Here is a 22,376-nt window from a genome sequence, read left to right as displayed (position 1 = left end):
ACCGCATGTCCCACAAGATGAGGATTACAGTTGGGTAGTTAAAACAGAAAGGTAATGTCTGTGTTGTAAATAAACCCGTTTATTCCTTTTTATGTATTAAGTTTCCTTTGGCTCCTGATCGATCGATCTGCAAACACTTTTTTAATAATTCTCTTTTTGACCAGAGGAGCCAACTTTGTTGTTCTCGGGTCAAAGGCTTCATTTTAAAATGCCTGTCCGTTACAATGCCAATATAATCTGTCCGGAGGGTTGCATGGTCGGCTTACGTGCATTGACTGTCTCAGCGTGTCAGATCCCCTCTGTCTGACTCCGAGTAATCGCCCCCCCCCCCTCCCGTTCTGCATGGCAGTGGGCTGTAGCTATCAGGTGCATGCAACATCTATAACTCATTGCCAATTTAGTAGGTACACTTAGCTAAAGGTAATAATAATACGCAGTCCTGAAATATATCCTAGTATGCATTCGTTTGAGCCAGGCGTGCCTCATACACTGGCAACTGTGTGTATATTAACACATGTTTATGAATTGCATGGCCTGTGCACTGTTCACAAATCTATCATTCAGGAATGCACTGATACCGTATGAGTACAGCCACTGCGCTCTAGGCCTACTTGGCTCCCATTCCATGGCTAGTCGTCCATGATCTCTGGGTACAGGGTCAACATTTTTCAGCCAACGACTATGGCCAGGTCTTTGGTTTGATACCTGCACCACGAAGAGGGCCATTGGGCCAATTAAAGAGACAAACCTATATCTTACCCTAACACAGAGAACAGACATTCATGGTTCTCAGATGGTGTACCCAAGTGCCTTTGGTGATTCCTTGACGTTTCCTTGAGTGCCTCCATGAGATTGATATTTGTGGCTTTGAAAGAAGTATCTTAACAACTGTTTGTACTGACATTCATGGTACCCAGAGGCTGTATCGTAATGATTTTGGTGCTCATTTAGTTCTCCCCGAGGATAACGTCAACATTTTAATTTGTCCTGTACTTTTGGTCGGTTTATGACCAAAAGATCTGCAAAACGAATGACATTTTACGACCGGACTTGTACTGTGTTATTTACAAGTGCTAATTATCAAATGTGAGCCGTCTAACACACTTAATTAAAACGCTGAACATGGTAAATGTTCCAGTTCCAGTATGTTAGCATTGCCATTTTGAGCTCGTTACTGCCATTGTCAGCTTCCTTGCTTTTTTGTTTTTCCGCATACGTAATGCGGCTACTTAAAGATAAGAAGAGGGGGAAGAGTTGGGGTTAAAGGTTGACTCCAGACGAAGCCAATGACTAGGTTGTCAAAATAAACATACTGAGAGGATTTCAGTTTACGCTTCTCAGGTCAACACCACAGCTGGACCAACCTTACACTTAATCACTGTATTTTTGTGTGGTAGGGTGCGGTAGTCGGATCAGGACTTTCTCCTGTCATATGATCTTGTTGCCTTTTGATTGACATTTAGACCCCAACATTTAGAGCAAACACGTGGCCGCCATTATGATTTCCAAAGGCTAGGTGTGTTTAATGCCAATTGCCTAATTGGTTAGCAGCGTGCTTTAACCAGGTAAGGCGACTGTCCTTCAACTGGATTAAGTCTCTTTTATTGGCTGTTTGCTCGATTGTTGCAGACAACTGTAAATCCTAACTAATCTCCTGACAAGAATCAGTAAACTATGATAAAGTAAACAGTGTTGATGTATCCTCCTGCTTGCTGTTGATTCTGTGGCCTGTGTTACCTCCTATTCTCTGTCCAAGTTTCTGCCACACTATATGCCCCCCCCCCCCCCCTTCAGTGTTGCTCCAGTAACTTCTTGGCGAGCTCTTCTAGGGCTTACAGTAAACAGGATTAGAGAGCATTAAAAAATCCCCCTCTTTCAAAAAGCCATCTGCCTTTCTACCTGAGCCAGGAGCTGTCCTCTCTGCACCGTGGGACACGCCTCTCTTCAGCGGCAGAGGGAACCAGCATGTCATCGTGTGGTCAAATGACTTCTCTACGCGCTTCTGTTATTTTTCTGCGTCTGGAGACTTTTTAACGATGCAAACTTGTAAGAAGCTGTTGAGACGAAGTACACATCTACTTAATCCTTTTCCAAGTCCACGGAATTAAAAACAGTCACGGATTTAACATGAGCATCATATCTGGGAGATGTGTCTTCTACTCTGTTTTCTTTTATGTTGTGGTCATATTTTTGGACATAAGGACAGGTACGTATTGTCGTTAACTTTTAAAGTTCTTGCTCACATCTTACTCAAAGAAGAGGTAACCATTAAGTCTTGAATGTGTGTTTTCTGTTGTTGTTGTTGTCCCCCAGATGCAACGCTGGAAGGTTCCTCTATGGGTTACCTGAGTCAGGAGGCTGTGGAGTTGCCACGGCTCGTTAATGTTTCTGATGTCAAGGGATCTGACGAAGGCCATGCAGTTATCTCTCGACGGAAACGGAACATCCTTTTCCCGAGTGGACTCAAACTCTGTGCACAAGAGACCGCCCAGCAAGTCGTTTCAAGCCACCTGAGCTACTTTCATCTCAGAGGTAAGACTGAACAATAAATGAGAGTAGATCACTGTACACTGTGGAAGGATACATCACTATTGTCAGGTGAGGGAACACAAACAGCAAAAACTGAATTTCATTTTGTGAGATTCTGTCCCCACTGTCACATTCCTGAGGAAGTAATGTCCACCAGGCACATTACATTGCAGCAAGTGATCCACCTGGGTCAAGCTGAAGAATGTTGGTTGACATCTTCCTTGACACCATTACATGACATTACATTACAGTCATTTAGCAGACGCCTTTATCCAAAGCGACTTACAATAAGTGTATTCAACATAGGTATTCAAGAGAACGACTAGTGACCACAAGTCATATGTGCATCTCATTTTCTAAACAAGCATAAACCAGAGCCAAAGTACAGTGCAGAAACAAAGCAATACGAATACAATAAGTGCAGCAAACTAGTATGAATACAATAAGTGCTCAGTGGAAGGCTCAGGATAGTACTTCTTGAAGAGGTGAGTTGCAATTAGGCCTTAAGAGATTTACATTCAAATAGACTGTGGTCTACTTACAGGATCAGTTCACCTGAATTACAAATACAACACATTTTCTGACCCTAGTCGTATCGAGTCCTGCAGATAGTTCAGTTCTGTTTTTTTGTTACGTGGCCAGGATTTGAGATATGTACCTTCAGTACTTCACCATATGCTGGGACGCATACTGCGAGGTATACTCTCTTGACATAGTTTGTATATCTTAAGGGTATTATTGTTAATTTCAAGGAATATTGTATCTATTTTTTGGTTGCAAAATCAACTCCCTATGGCGGAACAATGGACTAAGAGTCTGGGGCAGGTGTACTGATGAAAGAAATGATGAAAGAAATGATTGCACAATTACATGTTAAAAAAAGCCAATATTTTTGTGCAGAGGTGGACACTTAATTCTGTATCTGGTTGAATAGCAGAATATTATGATCAAAATCAATAGGGAAATAGGGCAGAACCAGAGATATGGTATTCTTCTCCCTTAATAAAACCCGGCGCCTACATTACCCACAATGCAACTCAACTGCAGACAGTCAGGTCGGAGATTCTGGTGTGTTCTGCTAATAGCGGCTAATCAAGCAGAGATGAGGAGAGTGGGCTACAGACAACATTATCTTCGGTGTAGCAGCAGAAACCTTAGAGGTGGATATCTCAAATGTCAGACACAACACCAAAACAGTCTGCATGGTTATATACCAGTAGTAGAATGTAATCAAGTACATTAAGTACAAACTTGAGGTACTTGTAATTGAGTAGTACCATTATATACTTGTCTTTATTTCCACTTCACTACATTTCAGAGAGAAATAATGTGCTTCATGGAGTGGTTTTGCTCCATTTACCTAAATAATGAATATTCTTCCACCACGGCGAGATACTTTTGAGGGTGAGCGTTTGTGTGATTTGTGAATTGACAACTCAAGAAACACATACAGCGCACCACAGGTGGACAGCAGTTGTGAATCAATATATTCAAGAGAGAAGAAACATTTTGTCCTGTTATTGCTTCAGACACGGTCTGTAACGTATGTGCGTGTGAGTGGACAGAGATCAAGGTGTGAACTCCAGGGCAGCTAGACGTAGACAAAGAGACAGGCTTGTTGGTGCCAAGTCTGTGAACGGGGAACAGTTGAGGTCTGTTATGCAGTAGATTTAGATTTAGCGATGACCACTGGTGTCTCAGTCCTCACAGACGGTGTTGATTGGGAAGAAGATTGGAGCATTTGTTTGTGCATTGACTTTGGATCAGTGCACAGTAGGCTGACTCGTGAAAGGGATCATGTCATGAAGTTAACATGGCAGTGGACCTAGAGTTGGGCCTCAGACCTCCTTGCTAATAATATAAAGGTCTATCATGGTGGTATAAAGATGTCGCCCCAACCAAAATAACTTGGACAACACTACTATGGAACAAGTTCTGCAAGCTTGTGTTTTAAAGTGGATGGTGTTGTTTTTTTCTTCTCTGGTCTGAAAAGTGTGTCAGGAGATCATATGGGAGGCTTTCAAGATCTTTTGGGACCGCCTCCCAGAGCAAGACGAGTACCGAAGCTGGATGAGCCAATGCCAGGAGGGCACAGTTACGGCACAAGATGTGGGCAGCTACTTTAGCCAATCAGAGGAGCATCATGCTCTGGTTCAAAAGGTTAGTGGCTTAATGCTTTAAGAAACCAGTATCTGTGCGCAGTACAGAACATAATAGACAACTCTGATTTTTCTTTCTCCTTCTAGAGAATGTCACTGCCAGCTTTGAAAAGGTAAAATAAACGTCTGTTCGGTCAGTGCTAACCCAACATTTCAATCATACATTGATTGATCTCATCATTAGGTCTGTCTTGTGAATGTATCTGTTCTTCCAACCATCTGTAGTGAAACAACCAGGGCCTGGCAACATATGTGCAGGTAAGGCTCTTCAACCTTACCTGTTCATACTCCTGCACGTTAGTTAGCACACATGGCTTCATCACATGGCTTTGAATTGTTTCCTGTTTGATTTGTTGCTCTTTTATAGATGCGCTTTTCCCTTTTTTTGAGTGTAAAAGATAGCACTGGCATTATTTAGTCTTTTTTATTATTTTCAATAAATCACACAAAAAAACACAAAGCCAACTGGAGAGGTGCACACAGTGGAATGCAGATTTCCCAGGTGTGTGTGCAACAACCACTGCTGCATTACGTGATTGAATTAATAGGACCAATGATTGGCTCGACACCAATGGGCTCTAAGGCATCATAAAACACACTTCACATTCAAACTAAAAAACAAGCTGCGGTGAATGCAGGCAATCGGCCCAAAGTTGTTGTATAATACACAGACAAGCTTGCAAAAAACAAAATTAAACTCACCAAGCTGTCAGAATGCGAGATTAGCTGTGGACAGCCACATACAGTAGGAGCACATACACTCACTTACGGATGCACACACACACACACACACACATAGACGCACGCAACCGATTGCATGGTTCCCCTTGCGGAGATGACAATAAATTCATTCTACGAACAAGTTTTGGTCTGCGCAGCCACCGTCTGATACATCTAATGCCCTCATGTTATTGTCTTCCATCCATGCATGCATTTGATTGCTTTGTATTAATTGCTTTTTAATTAATTAATTGCTTTTTGAATTAAAAAAAAAGCAGCTCTTCTTTAAATCCTACTTGTACCTCTACCCACAGTGGGCGTGTGTGTGCTTGTTATTATTAAGTAATATGATATAAGCACTGTTGTAACACTCTTCTTCTGTTTCGCAGCACTCCGACACAACGAGCACCGGAAGCTGTTGAGGCTGTTGAAGCTCCTGAGCTAGGTCAGTGTCCCTTTTCGCTGTAGGACATCATGTGACTTTGATCACATGGTGTCTCTACTGTCCAATAAGCATATCTGTACCTCTGCACAAACATTGCTGTTTCAGTGTCAGACCATTATCTTGTGTGTGTGTCCAAGTCCTTGTTCCTACAATATTCCAGCTTTCTATGCAGTAAGTTAGTGAATCTTTCTGTGTGTTTGCTGAGTGAGCTTGGCTGTAGGCCACATCTGGTCAGGTCAGGGCCGTCGAATCCATACAGCCATCCGTAATCACACGTGCCAAAGCTCACATCCACCTGAATTAAACCGTTTCTTTTTTTAATGCACATTAACTCAACCACCCAGAAGACAAAGATAAAGGAGAGACCATTGTCATTGTCCCAGAGGCGGTGGAGAGTCCAGTGAGTGCACACACAGATATTTTACAGACTCCCAATGTTTTACTAACGTGCACATACTGTATAACTACTATATTACAGAGTCTCTTTCTCATATGGCACAGATAATGGACAATGGCATTGCCGTGCAGCCTCCCAACCCCGCTGGGCTGGATCAGGTGGTGGAGCTAAGCGTCGTCCTGACCGGAGAGACGTACAGCGACGACCTCGGCGATCCAGCCAGCATCCAGCGGCAAACTCTCAGCAGACAGTTTGCTGAAAAGGTTTGTCTCTGGCTCCATCGCCTTCCGCCTGTCTCTCTTTATGACTCCCCTTAGTGCTACTGTTTCTTGGCTCCGGACTGGGCTCACTATATCTCCTCGTTTGTGGTCTGCAATGGACGCATTGTTTGTTTTAATATCACACACTTTAACAGCAGCCGTAGTTAAACCCAAACTGTTTGGCTGGGAGCTCAAAAGCACTTATATGTGCTGAAAGTACGGTGTTATGACTTGCCTTGGGAGTAGATAAAGATATAAAGATATGCACATGAAGACGTATGCACTGGTAGGCCTACTCTGCCTTTGGAAGCAACTTCAGTGGTTTTACAGGTACTTGGAAAATTCCGTAAATTTGTTGAGGTGATTTTCTCTGGCATCGTAAGCATGCACTTGATTTTATGTCCCCTTATCGCTGACCTGTGGTTCTCGGTGAACATCTGCTATACACATACAATCTGCATGCCTTCACATACACACTCTGCGAACACACAAACTCACGTGCCTTGCAGAAATTATAAGTGTGAGCGGAGCAGAGGACAAGGTATTATATGAATGTTAAGAAGGGGGAATTGGAGGACAAAGACCCTGGAGACCTGTTTCTGTGTCCTCTTTCTCTGATGGATTCAATAAACCGGGTCAGTGAGTCTACAGAACAGTACAGGGATTGTTTTTCTTAGTACATAGAAGCAAGGCCTCGTAGACCAATAAAAAAGTTGACCACAGCGCACTCGTCTGCCTCCAGATGATAATGATCTGGGCCACTGCACAAAAGACTCGAGACCTTTCAGTTGCTTTGAACAAAATTAGCCCTTTTGGAACCATAAGTCAAACTTTATTTCGCCAAGCGAGTTCATTGTAACCACATCAAAATAAGAAGCCTCCTCCTGAGGCTTGTTCATCATGCGTGATCGTTTTTGTCCTTGCAGATAGAGGACGCTCTGGAGGGGCTTCCTGGATTTAAGAGTCTGTCTGTGCTGGACTTCAGGTCAGTGTTCTTGCTGTGGTTTAATCCTGTGGACAAAAGAACTGTCCTCACAATATGACCATTATTACCTTGACTTGTAGTATTGACACCACTTCACTTGTTTCATGTATAGGCCCCAGAAGGACACTGAAGGGTGAGTCATCAGTACCGGCTGTAGTAGTTTCACCTAGAATATACGAGTATTTAAGCCCACCGATCCCCCGTCAACCATTCCTTAGCTAAATCTGTGTGAGTGTGTGTGTGCATCTTCATCTCACCCTGTATTTACCTGTGAGCGTGGGCACGTGTGTCACTACTTGCCTGTGTTAATGGTCTTGGTGTGGTCACTCACATGTTAAGTGGGATCAGGACGGGTGGAGACGAGTGAGCAGGTGCTCTTTTATAGAGAAGATTATCTTTATATAGATATATATATTTATATATATCTTTTATAGAGAGGCTTTACAACCTCACCAATCAGCCTCTGGTCGATGGAGGAAGAGGGAAAGACGTTGTGTGTGTCAGGGGAGCAAAGATGAAATGGAGGTTGGTGGGTAATGGTGTTGGAAACGTGTTCAGATACTTTACTTTCAGTAAAAGTAGCTATACCACTGCATGAAAATACTCCATTGCAAGTAAAAGACATTTTAAGAAATGCACTTCTTACCTCTGTATGGTAGATATAAGGCTGTAGCTGATGGCGTAGCTTAGCATAAATACTGAAAACAGAGGGACACACACAACCTGGCTCAGTACAAAGTAAAAAATATTCACTTTCCAGCTACTCTAATGCATTTCAATGTTGCAGCTGATGGAGGTGGAATCAACGTTATGCGCTATTGGGCATCTTTTTAACAATTTGTCATTTCACAAGATGAAAAATGTTGAACATTTTCCCTGGAAATATAATGGAATAACAGTAGCACAAACAAAATGGAAATACTTACTAGCACACATATATATTGATATACAATACTTGAGTAAATGTACTTAGTTAGAATCCACTCCTGCGAGAGCTTTTAAATGCACACGTACTGCTCTTTCTGTTGTAAACTGCTCTTTGTATACTTAATAATTGTGAAAACATGCTAAGTACACTGAGACCTTCTCACAGTGATGCTGTCCTGCTGCTATCTGCAGATCCCAGGGCAAAGCAGGAGTACATCTCTGTCTGACTCTGTCTATATGTGAAGCTAAACGGGGAAAATTGGATCTCCTTCTAAACGGGGCCGACTGCGGGCCAGCACGTGAGGGCTCCCAGTCGTCAAATGAAGGCTGACAGATTGGCTTTTTCCATTCCAAGCAGTAAATCACTGGAGTCATCAGTCATCTGTGATCGCTTTAGGTTTGATGCAAAATCATGCAAATGCCTGAGCGATTTATTATACTTTCTTATTGTAAATGTGTATAGGATGAGTGTAAAATGGTGTGCAGATTGGGAAACATCCTCACCAAGTTTGGGTCAGAAAAAAGAAAGAGAAACCTTTTCCTCTCACCTGAGAACTACAAAGGAAAGGAAAGCACTCAACTGCTTTGTTGCTCTTGAGAAGCTCCACAATGGCCACAAGCAGAAGACACGTGTAGACAAATAATAATCAAGGCTGATGTGATAAAACAGATTACAGCTGGGTAATATGGCTGAAATCGGTATCACAATATTAATAGGAATTGAGATTGAAATCCACTCCTTGGCTTCAGTCAATCTCACCGTAAGGTCCATTTAGAAGCTTATGGAAATACATTATGTACAGTCTGTATATTTCACAATCTACAAAATCCTTTTGCACAACCTGAAGTAAAAAAAATTGATCAATGTTAAAATATGCTATGCAAAATATCTGCAAAATCACACATAAAATAATGGAATTGATATTCACTGTGCCAATGTTTTGCATCAAAGAAAAGTGTTCACACGCATTAAAACAAAAACCTTGATAACCATTTTTAGTTTTAATACAATTTGCTGAGGTGCGCCACAGGTTTATGTCAAACATTAAGAAAATATAATGACACTCAGTGGCCACTTTATTAGGCACATCTGTAAAAGAACTAGAACTACTCTTCCATGAATTCTACCTCACAGGCATTCATTTACCTGTACGTTTATTATTGAGATATAAATGATGTTGAACTGGACTGTATTATATTCAGAGGTGCTTCTAATGTTTTGCCTTTACCATTTACAACAGTGATTATGAACACATTTTGGTATAATGCAGTCCAACACCACCGACTAAGATCTCAGTCATAAAGTGACAGTGTCAACAAAAACTCAAAATGAAATGCAGAATTTGTGGCATCACATTGCATTCAATTACACAGGTGAACTTAATTTAGAGGCCAGGGAGTGTATATCAAAATGTGATTCCATTAATTGAACAATAATATTGAATTACTTCCGAGCCCTGTTCAGTATGTGGCCTGAATGTAACGTCTATAGTTGTGTCGTCAGGCTGGATGGCGTGGTGGTTGTCTACACTGTCACAGTGACGGTGGATGGAGCAGGAGTGAGCACTGACCAACTGGACTACCTGACCCTGCAGTCGAACCGGGTGGAGAACTCGTACCGTGAGGTCATGGAGCTCCCCACGGTGGTCAAAAAGCTAAACACTGAATACCTGCATAACGATGAGCTGGAGAGCGGTAAGACGATGGCCGGCGATATTCCCCGCTCTGTGACAGAACAAACACATGCCATTATTACAGCTGTTTATTTAATTGTCATGTCAGCGAAGTCGCCGGGGACGCATTGGCAGAAGTAGTGCATGCAATGCAGGGCAAACCTCCAAACGTCATATCAAATGCAGACACAGTTTAGACCCAGCATTGATCTTACAACATACGCTACACCACTTCAGAAAACAGTCCCGGGTTTTAATAGTCTCAGCTGTTTCTTATTCGTCTGCTCCTTCCGTCAAAGAGGACAGAGGAAAAAGTTTCAGCTCAAAAGTGGGGCATTTTTAATGAACAAAAAACACAAGCATCAGTTTTAGGACCAGTGTATTTATTCTGTGTGACACTTAAATCCTTGTCATTAAGTGGTTTGTGAGAGAGCGCCGAGCAAAAAGGAAGTTTGAAATCTGAGCCTTCAGATTTCGTTTGGCTTTACTGTAGTCCTTTATTTTGGCTGACACCCAGTGGATCTTACATTCTGGACAGTATATGAAGAAAAGGGATAATAATTGATGCAGCAGAAGACACAAAAGTAAAACACACACACGAATGCTCACATAGGGAGATTCAAACCACTGCATCTGTTAGAGTTAGCCAGTCAGTAAGTAGGTTAGCTTCCTCCTACTTATGGCCAGAGTCCTTTCAGAAATGTGAAGAAATTGAAAGATGTGATAATGTCTATACCATCTCTCCCTCCTGAGTGATTTCTCCCTGCTCATGTTTTTGGAGAGAATGCATGCCATTAGTTTACTGTGTTAGCGAGCTCCCCTGGTGGTGCATAACATCTGATGCTTACATCAAGTATGAGCTTGGACTTGTGAACTCATTGCTAAACAGTCTCATATTGCCGACATGTGTGGCTCGGGGAACTTAGAGGCACAGCTTGGTTTTGTTTTTCTGCTTTGGCCATTTAGTAATGGCCTTGGCTCCACAGCGGCTGATATTCACGACAGATTTGAACACAGATTTGTCGATATATTTACACCTGAAGGTAATGCTGTGAAAATGAACGCCATCAGTTCAAAAGGGATCTGCAGACTCCTGCAGGCTTTATTTTTGAGCTATTTGGCACATTTTCATTGTTTTCATATTTGTTTCCCCCACTGGTTCCACAGTGTCTGAGGTCCCCGAGTCTATCAACGCTGCAGACGGAGCCACGGTGAGTTAACCAGTTATCTCCACAATCATGACAACAATCTGTCTCCGCGCTCTACAGTCGCTTTGAGCCCCTCAAAGCTGATGAATCACTTTTATTGAAGGAAGCTTGACAGCAGAAGTGTGAATGCTGTTGCGGTTAACTCGTAACCGGCTTGTGATGTCATCAAGACCCAACCCAGTGCAGGTAGAGGATGACCTCACAAGCAAAGATGAAGTGAGGCTTTGAGGATTAGTTTGACTCTTGCTGTATTAAACCACTGCTATTCTGGGGCAATGGCTACAGTGCAGCACACCACAGCGAGTAAAGAGGAGAGACAGCACATATGAGTTCATTCAGACAAATCACTCCATCCTGAGTCGGTCTTTATTTGTGCTGTCTTGTGGTCGACTGTGCACTTTGATGTGAATCAGAGTTCGGGTTTACTAAATGCGTCTGCTGGTTCACTTTGCAGCTGAACTCGCTAAGTGATTCATTTGACTTGTTCAATGAGTTGGGAGAGTTTGGCAAACTTCTCATCGGCAATTGATTCACAGGCAAGAGCGCAGAGCTCCTGTGCCACCGCAGCACTTTGCTGCCCTGGTTTGGATTTGGAACATTTGAGATTCAGCCGCTGGTTTTTCAAGCTTTCTTTGAGTTGATATTAAACGTAAGGAGCCTGCATCATGCCACTTTTTAAAGTTCAGCCAATACATGCAGCGAACTAAACACACTTCAAATACAGCTTGAAGACAGCTGATTGCCTTTAGAGATTTTAGTGAAAGCAATTGGGAAACTGTCAAGAATATTGGACGAGTAGACTAAATGTATTGCAAGGAAACTAAAGCAAAACTAGAACTAAAGTATAGACAATGTGTCAAATGAATTACCGGTACATTGTGCTTCTTTTCAAGAAATAACAAAATATCACCAGTTTAAGTACTTATAGGAAGCAGATGAGGCAAACTTCTCCCATGTGTGCTTATTTTCTGTAACCAGTGTAGCATGAAAGTGGAATTATCACGCTAGTTAGCTTACTAACTAGCCAAGATGGCGACGGCCAAAAATGCCAAACTCGGGGCTTCAAAACAGCAGTCCACAAAGCAACTGGTGAAGTCACGTTGACGACGTCCACTTCTGATATACTTATATCACCATGACGTAGTGCTGTAGAAGTGTACAAAGGGCAGCTGTGATCACTGATGGGCCTCAGAGCGCCATCTAGTGGGCCTTAGAAGTACTGCCACATGGATTAAACTAAATTGAAAAGTTTTGGAAATTTACAAAGCCAGATATAAAGCTTTATATCTAAATGTGCTCAAGAATTCAAATAAATAATAAACCTAAGAAAAACACTTATGCTTGAATACCACCAAGCACATCATCAAATGTGTATTGCCACTGTTAGTTAGCTAACATTCTCAAATGCAGACACGATATTGATTGGTTTTTTAAACAAATAAAGTAATGTGTCAGACAATAAAAGCTTGGCGAGGAAACCCTGAAATTCTGTCGTTTTTGATTTTCCATTTCCTAATATGTCTCCCTATCATATCCCATCCCACAGTTAATTCGTTTTTTGCTTTACCATTTAATTTAAGATACAAACATAGGAATTATGTCCAACCTACAGAGCAGCAGCAGGAGCTCTGATTGGCCTGACCTGTAAACACAAAACATCTGGCCAATCAAAGCTCCTGTTGTATGGCACACTCCAATGAAACAGTGCCCAAAGCTTCAGATAATAAATGCTGCTTGTGATGCAGATTGATGCTGTTGATGAGCAACCAGCGGTCACGATCCTTAAAGAGGACACAGAGGTTGTCAACGAAGACTACGTCCTGCCTGACCCCTCTGAAACCAACACAGTGGCGAGCACAGAAAATGACGTCATTGCCCTGGAGGAGAGTGCAGTTGTGTCTCCTGCTCCCGGCCTGACCATTAGTGCACCTGAAGCTGGCAGTGAGTGTTAATCCTAGCTCCCTTTTCAATTATTATTTTCCTTTTTGTGACATTCTCGCCGTCTTGCACTTCCTACTGCTTTACGTTTGCACTAAAACTACTTCTTAGGAAATTGACGGATGATTTTCAATCTTATCTGAATGGTTTTTTTCTGGTTTGCCAGATAGGTCTGTGGGCTGTAGCCAGTACCAATAAAAGGAGTCCAGCAGAGACTGAGTTGAGTTTATTCTTTTCTTTGTTTTTTTTCTTTGCTGTAGAAACCCCTCCACCAGAGGAGCTCCCAGTGGAGCTTCCCTTCCCTGAGCTGCCAGAGGGCGTCACACTGCCTGAACCACCAGTGGCCATCGAGGCCTCTGGTTCGGGCACAGATGACCTGGAGGACCTGCTCCACCCATCCACGCCGACAGAGGAAGGAGAAGTGTCTCTTGCGGAGACTGGCTCAGAAGATGGGCTGGTAACAGGAGATATAGCCATAAATACAGATGCCATCTCTGAAGCTGAAACAGAGGATGTTAAGGTTGCGGCGGTGGGAGAAGAGCTTACTGTTGCAGCTTTGGAAGAGGAGCATCTGGATGACATTGTTGTGAATGAGGCAAAGAGTCCAGAGGAGCTTGAGATCTCTACAATCGCAGCTGAGACCGCAGAAGAAGGCCTGCCTGTCCTGGTCCTTGAGGCTGTAGATGAAGCGAGTGACGCACCAGAGCCGGAGGCAGCAGAAACAGGTCTGCTTCATGTTGGTGAAGACCCGGCGGAGGGCGCAGAGGAGTCCAACCTCACAGATGTAAATCCTGCGGAAGACGCAGCCATCAATACGGTGTCGACCTATCCTGAGGAACCTGTATTTGAAGAGGGTGGCATGGAGGAAGCAACACAGAGGGAGGGACAGGAGGTGAAGGAAGAGACTGCACCTGAAGCTCCACCTGCAGAGGAAGAAGGCCCAGCAGCTCCAGAGATCTCCACAGAGGATCTTACAGAGGATGACATTTTACTGGTCAACAAAGATGAACTCGAGCCACCAGTGACCAGCCCTGACGAACCGACTGCCCTGTCTCCAGAGAGGGAGTCGCCTTTCACCCGTATCTCTGAAGTGGACCCTCCCTCTGAAGGGCAACCTGACGTCATCGTCCCTTCACTGGTGGAGGTAAAGCAAAAGAATTGTATTGAAAACAATTCAAATCTAGTATTACTAAAGACACAATTGTATTTACTTTTTAAATACAGGACTCATGTCTTGCTTTTAATTTAAATGTCATTTTTTTGTGTGTAAGGAAATCTAAACCATGGCTGCTTCAGTTAATGTGCATATTTTTCAATTTTCAAACGAGGACACAACTTTTTTTTCGACACATTTGTTTTTTAAGCTTAAGACCAAGTAAACCAGCATGCCAGTTCGAAGTAGAAAGTCTCATCTCAAAACCTTTTCAACCCACCACCAGATCCAGACCACTAACCAAGGCCTGGACGATGGCACCGTTGGAGAGCGAGACTACGATGTGATCCATTATGGTTACGAGTTGAAGAACCACACAGAGGACGGCAGCACTGGCTTTCCTTTTGGTGTTGCACGCGGCACAGACCAAGTCAGTATCGCCATGCCTGTGAACCCTGGACGGGCACTGATGGTGTTCTTCAGCCTGCGGGTGACCAACATGATCTTTTCAGATGATCTCTTTAACAAGGGCTCCCCAGAATACAAAGCTTTGGAGCAACGCTTCATTGAGCTGGTAAACATCTCACATTTACTGTACCTCTGCTAATCAGTATTCCCACTGTTGTGTTGAAACGTCAAACTCTTCATTTTTCAATCTTTTCCCAGCTTGTGCCCTACCTGCAGTCCAACCTGAGTAACTTTGAGAACCTGGAGATCCTGAACTTCAGGAATGGGAGCATTGTGGTCAACAGCCGGATGAAATTTGGCAAACCTGTGCCACAAAGTGTCACCACCACAGTCTATCTGATCCTGGAGGACTTCTGTAATACAGCCTACCAGACCATGAACCTGGCCATCGATAAGTACTCACTGGACGTCGAGTCAGGTAGGTTCTCACCGGTACACTGTAGCATTTTTATGAGTGCTTATTGAGCCAGCAACAACCTTCAAACATCAACTGTTTGAAGGTTATGCCAAAGAAAAAAAACAAGAGCCTGTTAACTCCACCTAAATGCATTGATTTGGTCTCATTCATAGAAATATGAACCCCCTTTAAACCCACAAATGGTTAATTTAAACAAAAAAGATATGGTGTGTGAATCACTGAGCTTCAGAAGTGCTGGTAGATGGATTTTGTTACCTTTGGACAGAAACAGGCTCGCTGTTTCCCCTCTCTCTCCAGTCTTTATGCTAAGCTATGCTAACAGGCTCCTGGCTCTAGCTTCATATTGAAACGTCAGAGTGACCTCAATCTTCTCATCTAACTTTCAGCAAAATGTTGACCTATTCCCTCAGTGGGTGTAATCTCTGAACATTGTTTTGGAAAATAACTTCACTTCAAGCAGGTGTTGAATCACCGTGAAGAGTCACATCAGCTGGCTTGAGATAATCAGGGCTTCCCTGGACAGCAGCCAAGTTGACGCGTCATTAACTGCACTTTGACCAACTCATTACTGTGTGCAGCTCTGGTTTTTCACAGTGCGTCTCTTATATGGAGCCAGTCTTCTGTGCACTTTTTATTTTATTTCTTCATGTGGTGTCGAACTCAAGGCTTCTGTGTAACAGAGCACAAGTCAGTTTATAATCAGCCGTCATTCTTGTGTTTACACTCATGACTGAGAGGTCATGAGAGTTTTTAATTTTTTAATTTTTAATTTTTCTCTGTGTATGTCATTTTATTGACCCTAGGGTCACATTGTGTTTTTTATGCTTTTAAACTTCTGTTCTGTTAAGCACTTTGTGATGTTATGTCTGTGAAAAGCGCTCTATAAATAAATTTCATTCATTCATTCATAATCTGTCTGAGTCACAGCCAACGCACAGTAATGGATCCCAGCATGCATTAGGGGTGTAAAAAAGGGAGGAAGAATGTTGTTTGCTTGTGTCTGTGTTTTGCAAATAAATATTACAGTCAAGTAACAAAAACAAAAACCTAATATATTTAAAATCTTGTGCCGGCAATTTTTTTGTTGAGTTTGTTTTAGTTTTATTATTTTTGCTGTTATTTAGCTACCACTCTCATGTATGTTGGGTCAATATGGTAATTAAGCTTAGCTTAGCATAAGGATTGAAAATAAGGGGTGTGGCTCTGTCAGAAGCTAACAACATCTGACAACCAATTAAGTTCAAGAATTAAGATGTATCTCATTTGTTGGGTTTGTACAAAACCCGAAGTGTAAAAACTGGTACAGACAAGAGAATAATATTCTCATCCTACTCTCGGCAATAACTCACATTTTACCAAAACGTTGAACTATTCCTTTAAATCTATGTTACCTTTTTCAGGTTGTAATTTAAGTATGCATGTTGTTAATTCTAAATCTTTTGAGATAATATACCTGGAGAAATGTAGTCTTTGCCTCTTGTTAAATGCTGATCACCACATGAGCACCTGCTTGTTACAGTTTCTCTTGATACCTAAAGTCAACACTCCTGGTGTCTTTCATTTCCAGGTGACAAGGCCGACCCCTGTAAGTTCCATGCGTGCAACGAGTACGCAGAGTGCAAGGTGAACCAGTGGTCGGGGGAGTGCGTCTGCAATGCCGGCTACATCAGCGTGAAAGGACTGCCCTGCCAGAGCATCTGTGAGCTGTGACTGACTTTTGCCTCAATGACGGCAAATGTGACATCATCCCCGGCCAGGGAGCCATCTGCAGGTGGGTGGGGATTAGGGGAAGTGATCTGCGTGTGTGTCTGAGTAGGCAGATTTGCGAGGCCAGTGCTTCATCCCAGAAAGAGCTTTTCAACAGTTCATGCAGGGGGCCAGCTTCTTAGCTTCTTCTAGCTATAGAGTTGGTTTTGTTTTGCTCGGCTCTATGTTGATGAGGTGAAGATGAGAGATGTTCAACGCTCTCAAAGCATTCGTTCAAAAGCACATTTTTTATTTGACTCCTAATACTTTGGAGAAAGAATTATACTCATAGCAAACTAAATGGAATAAAGATTTTGTTTCGCACCTTTTTTGGCAACAAATACTAATGAACTGTCTTCAAACAATTATATTTTTTATGACCTATGGATCAAGATTTTGGCCGTTGGCACTAAATGTACTGTTTTAAGGTACATTGATTTAAATGATTTAAAAACAATGAGCACAATTTGGGGAGTTTTTGTGTCTCAGCATTTTTGTGGGTGTGTCTCCAAACAGACATTTGCATGGGTGCAAAATAATGTGCCAGTAATCCAAATCAGTGACCGAAACATGTCCTGTGGCTGTGTTGAAACTGTTTTATGTGATACACTTAAAATTGTATGATTATAAACAGACAGACGCCCTCTACCACGTCATGAAACATGCAGGCAGCTCTAGATACTGCTGGATTGTTGTTTACTTCATGCCGTACAACCGCAAGTATTGCATGACTTTATGGAGACAGGAGACAAACATTTGAGGACTTATTTTATTCCAAAATAAGGCAATCATGGTTTAATAGCACATACAGAGCAATATAATTGTTGTTGTTATGTCAAGACAGAATAAAAAACAGGATGTCTTTCTTCTGCTTTTGAACAGTTGTATGAAGGTCTGTGCTCAGTCTTCTGTTTTTGTTGTGAAAATAATTTTAGCTGACACATTTTTCATCGTCACCTCAGGTGTCGCGTCGGGGAGAACTGGTGGTACAGAGGAGAGCACTGTGAGGATGTATGTATCTGAGCCGCTGGTGGTCGGCATAGCGATCGCCGCCGTAGCTGGATTCCTATTGGTGGCCTCCGCCGTCATCTTCTTCCTCGCCAGGACGTTACGTGATCAGTATGACAAGGACGAGTCTGAGGACCCCATACGGTGAGGAAAACCACTCGCTTACCCGATGGCCAAACGTCTCCACACAGCTCCATGAATTAAATCTATTACATTCTCAATGTATCGCTCCATAGTTTTTATATTTAAATGGTTATTTATCAGTGAGTGACACGAAGGTAAATAAAAAGGAGCACAATTGTGTCTGTTCTGGAAAATAAACAAACCTTACTTTTCTGTTTGATAGTGAACATCAACGCTTACATTTAGTGTTTTTGAGGTTTTCTCTCCTCCACGTAATCTTTTTGAGATTAAAGGAGCCTGGTTACTTTCTTGAGGGAACAGAATAAGTTTAGAGTTTAGTTTAGAGACTCCGCAACGATGAAAAATTATAGGCCAATATCAAACCTCCCATTTTTGAGTAAAATAATTGAAAAAGCGGTTTTCCAACAGCTGACCGACTTCTTGACCGTAAATAACTGCTTTGATGTTTTCCAGTCAGGCTTGCGACAGCACCACAGCACTGAAACTGCTCTTGTTAAGGTTTTCAACGACATCCACTTAAACATAGACAATGGCAGAAGTTCAGTCTTAGTCTTACTAGATCTCAGTGCTGCATTCGACACGGTCGACCATGCCATACTCCTAGAAAGACTAAAAATCTGGGTGGGACTCTCTGGCACAGCACTTAACTGGTTTGAATCCTACTTGAAGGGCCGAGAATACTTTGTGTCTGTGGCTCATTACACATCGGAGCTGACTAAAATGACATGTGGTGTTCCCCAAGGTTCAATACTGGGGCCTCTTCTGTTCAACATCTACATGCTTCCACTAGCTCAGATTATGGAAAACAACAAAGTGTGTTATCATAATTATGCAGACGATACACAAATCTACATAACTATGTCACCAGGGGACTATAATCCCATACAAGGGATGGGTAACTGCATTGAACAAATCAACAACTGGATGTGCCAGAATTTTCTTCAATTAAACAAAGATAAAACAGAAGTAATTGTTTTCGGTACCAAGGACGAACAATTGAAAATCACCGCTCAGCTTCAGTCACTGATGTTAAAACCCACAAACCAAGCCAGAAATCTAGGTGTAGTTATGGATTCAGACCTCAACCTGAACAGCCATATCAAGACAATTACAAAATCAGCCTACTATCACCTGAAGAATATATCAAGGATTAGAGGACTTATGTCTCAACAGGATTTGGAAAAACTTGTCCCCGCATTTATCTTCAGCAGACTGGACTACTGTAACGGTGTGTTTACAGGTCTCTGTAAAAAGTCCGTCAGAAAGCTGCAGCTGATTCAGAACGCTGCAGCTCGAGTCCTCACTAAGACCAGGAGGGTGGATCACATCACTCCAGTTCTGAGGTCTTTGCACTGGCTTCCTGTCCAACAAAGAATTGACTTTAAAATCCTGCTGTTGGTTTACAAAGCACTGAATGGTTTAGGGCCAAAATACATCTCTGATCTGCTGCTACCTTATGAACCATCCCGACCCCTCAGGTCGTCTGGGACCGGTCTACTTTCTGTTCCCAGAGTCAGAACTAAACATGGAGAAGCAGCGTTCAGTTTTTCTGCTCCACATATCTGGAACAAAGTCCCAGAAAGCTGCAGGTCTGCTGAGACCCTCGGCTCATTTAAATCAAGATTGAAGACTTTTCTGTTTGCTGCTGCCTTTAATTGAACCACATTCAATTCATATATTAATCAATTTCCTGCATTTCTGCATTTTACTACTGCATTTTATTTCTTGTACTGTTTTTTAATGTTTTAATGAATGTTCTTAATTGTTTTTAAATCTCCTTTTCTTTTGCCTTATGTTTTGATGTTTTTAATGGTTTTATGTGAAGCACTTTGAATTACCTTGTTGTTGAAATGTGCTATACAAATAAACTTGCCTTGCCTTGCCTTGCCTTGCCTAGAGACATCCCATGACTGTATCTTCAGTTAGACGGCCTAATTATCCACCACACCGTCCCTTTATTCCTCTAGACTCCCTTGGTGTCCCTTCCTCCTGTCCTCCTTAGATATTTCCTTTACTTGCAGTCTTTTGTTGCAGACACGAAGACACGCAATGCGTCTGTTCACCATCTATCTGTGTGTGTGTGTGTGTGTGTGTGGGGCATGGCTCCCAGAGCAGCATGTGGAAAAACACTGTGTTAACCTAAGACAGTTAACTGATCAGATATCATGTTGATGTATTTCCAAAAAAAGCCTTAAACATCTAACACAATAGGCTTGCTTATAGTCTGGACTCAGACAGACACTAGTAATGAAGGTGAATACATAATGAAGGTTTATCAACACTTAGGTCTTATTCACTGCAGCCCAGTTTTCTTTTCCGTGATGACGTGTTGCTTTGTGTATCATTCAGCCTCCACAATGTGACAGATTCTTGTGCTGCTTTGCAGGCGAGCAGAGAGTCTCCCGTCTCTGGAAAGAGCGACCAAGTACAACCCCATGTATGAGAGTGAGGCCACCACAGGCTACAGCCATTACTACCGCCGCTACCCTGAGGCTCTTGTGTACAGCAGCACCAGCGCTGAGGCCTCCACTGACTTCAGCAGCGAGGAGATACGACACATCTACGAGAACAGTGAACTGACCAAGGAGGTGTGTGTGTGTGTGTGTGGGCTGCTATCCAGTGGTTGATTCAGAACATGCCTTCGCCACATTAAGAGGGCCTTTGCTCTTTTTTCTTTTTTGTACCTCATTATTTTTATTATACAGTGAAATGTTTGCACTGATACGATGCTGATAAAATCAATATTTTTTTTAATCAAAAACATCTAAAGCAGCATATTAACTACAGCCATGCTGTGTGATTGGGTATATGTACAGTTACAATAAAGGGTCACAGATAAAGTTAGTGGCGACTGAAGGTTGTCTTCTTTACCCTCACTGGGCTGGCTTGTGTCTTAGTTTTGCAAAAGTTTCCCCCGCACACATTAAAACACCAAGCTGGCGTTTATGTCCATACTTTCATAAGCCTTATTTGGCAAAGCTCAGGTGCCCTTTTGAAACGCCTTCACTCGTTTTGAACACAAAAATCCACATAGCTGTACTGAAGTGCAGGTGGGAGATTTGCCTTGCTCAAAGCCATCTGAATATTAGACCCAAGGCGAGCTTTCATTTCCCACATCCAAATTTTACCTGGATCTGAATTGGGAAATCTCAGGTTGTGAAATTGTTCATTCACCAACTGACCTTCAACACCTTCAAACAGGAAAGTCATTGTTGTTTTTTCTTCGTGTAAAATTTCCCTTTTTGATTGAGCCACGTCCTGTTAAGTTTAATGTTTATCTGCCTGTGATGTAATGTTCCCATCCGACTGATACCATGTGTTCCTGCAGGAAATCCAAGACAGGATACGCATTGTTGAGCTCTATGCGAAGGACCGACAGTTTGCAGACTTTGTACGGCATCATCAAGCGTGAGTGCCTCTCTTGTTTTCCCTTTCATACTGCAATGAGATAAACACATGGACCAAGCAAACCAGGATATGAGGAAAAGGGGAAGTGAGTTTTAGATACAGGAGTCTGGCAAGATTGTACTGAAAAAAGGATTAGTTAGTTAGTTGACAGCTACAGGAGACGAGTGAAAGACTTCGAGCCACGCCAAACCAGTGTGGACACAGATTTATCATTCTAAAATCTTCACCAATCAGGCCCGGAGCTCATACGATGAGACAGAAACCATTACGAGACACAGACATTCCTTCGTGTTTGCCAACAGTCTGGCAGTAGCAATGTGTCTGTGTGTAAAAAGTGGTGGTTGTTTTTTAAGTCCCATTTGGCTGTATCGACCACCATCGCTCTGTGTGCCATAGAGTTGCTTCTTGCCGGACCAACCTTGAGAGTAAAGTTGTGGGTACTTTCATGTGCTGTTAGTAAAGGAACAGCTTGACCTAGAAAAATGAAATCGAATATGTTTGCGTTTGCATGTGCTGCAGTGTCGTGGATACCCGCAGAGAGAGCTCCGCCTCCACACACACGTGAAAGTCTCCTGGGAACAAACAAGGTATTTCTGTCTTCCCTTGAAGATTGTAGCAGGTTAGTTAGTGTCAGTTACAAGTCCTCTCAAGATCTTGGTCAGAAATACCAGCTACAGTAGGTTGGGACGAAAAGACAGTGAAGTACTTTGATGTCGGGATATTCACTGTATATTTACACAAAGATTTAGCATGATTAGTAACAGTTAGAACGGACCTGTCAATAAAGAAG

At 42.5% G+C, this 22,376-nt stretch overlaps 1 protein-coding gene across 1 annotated transcript; it reads left to right on the top strand.

Moving 5' to 3' along the window:
• Positions 1 to 2,127: 2,127 nt before the first annotated feature.
• On the top strand, positions 2,128 to 22,151 carry impg2a (interphotoreceptor matrix proteoglycan 2a; the record flags this gene model as incomplete). Its single annotated transcript, XM_079276605.1, is given in 23 exon segments — positions 2,128 to 2,206; positions 2,314 to 2,532; positions 4,523 to 4,689; positions 4,776 to 4,801; positions 4,914 to 4,946; positions 5,798 to 5,853; positions 6,198 to 6,253; positions 6,355 to 6,513; positions 7,437 to 7,495; positions 7,608 to 7,628; positions 9,927 to 10,117; positions 11,263 to 11,306; positions 13,049 to 13,244; positions 13,502 to 14,385; positions 14,681 to 14,968; positions 15,061 to 15,280; positions 16,848 to 16,985; positions 16,988 to 17,051; positions 17,989 to 18,037; positions 18,039 to 18,178; positions 20,565 to 20,766; positions 21,507 to 21,586; positions 22,106 to 22,151. Coding segments are annotated over 23 exon segments (3,417 nt in total).
• Between the last annotated feature and the right edge of the window lie 225 nt (positions 22,152 to 22,376).

This window comes from Melanostigma gelatinosum (genome assembly GCF_949748355.1).
Source record: "Melanostigma gelatinosum genome assembly, chromosome: 10".
Classification (NCBI taxonomy): domain Eukaryota; kingdom Metazoa; phylum Chordata; class Actinopteri; order Perciformes; family Zoarcidae; genus Melanostigma; species Melanostigma gelatinosum.
This window is presented reverse-complemented; position numbering and strand designations above follow the sequence as displayed.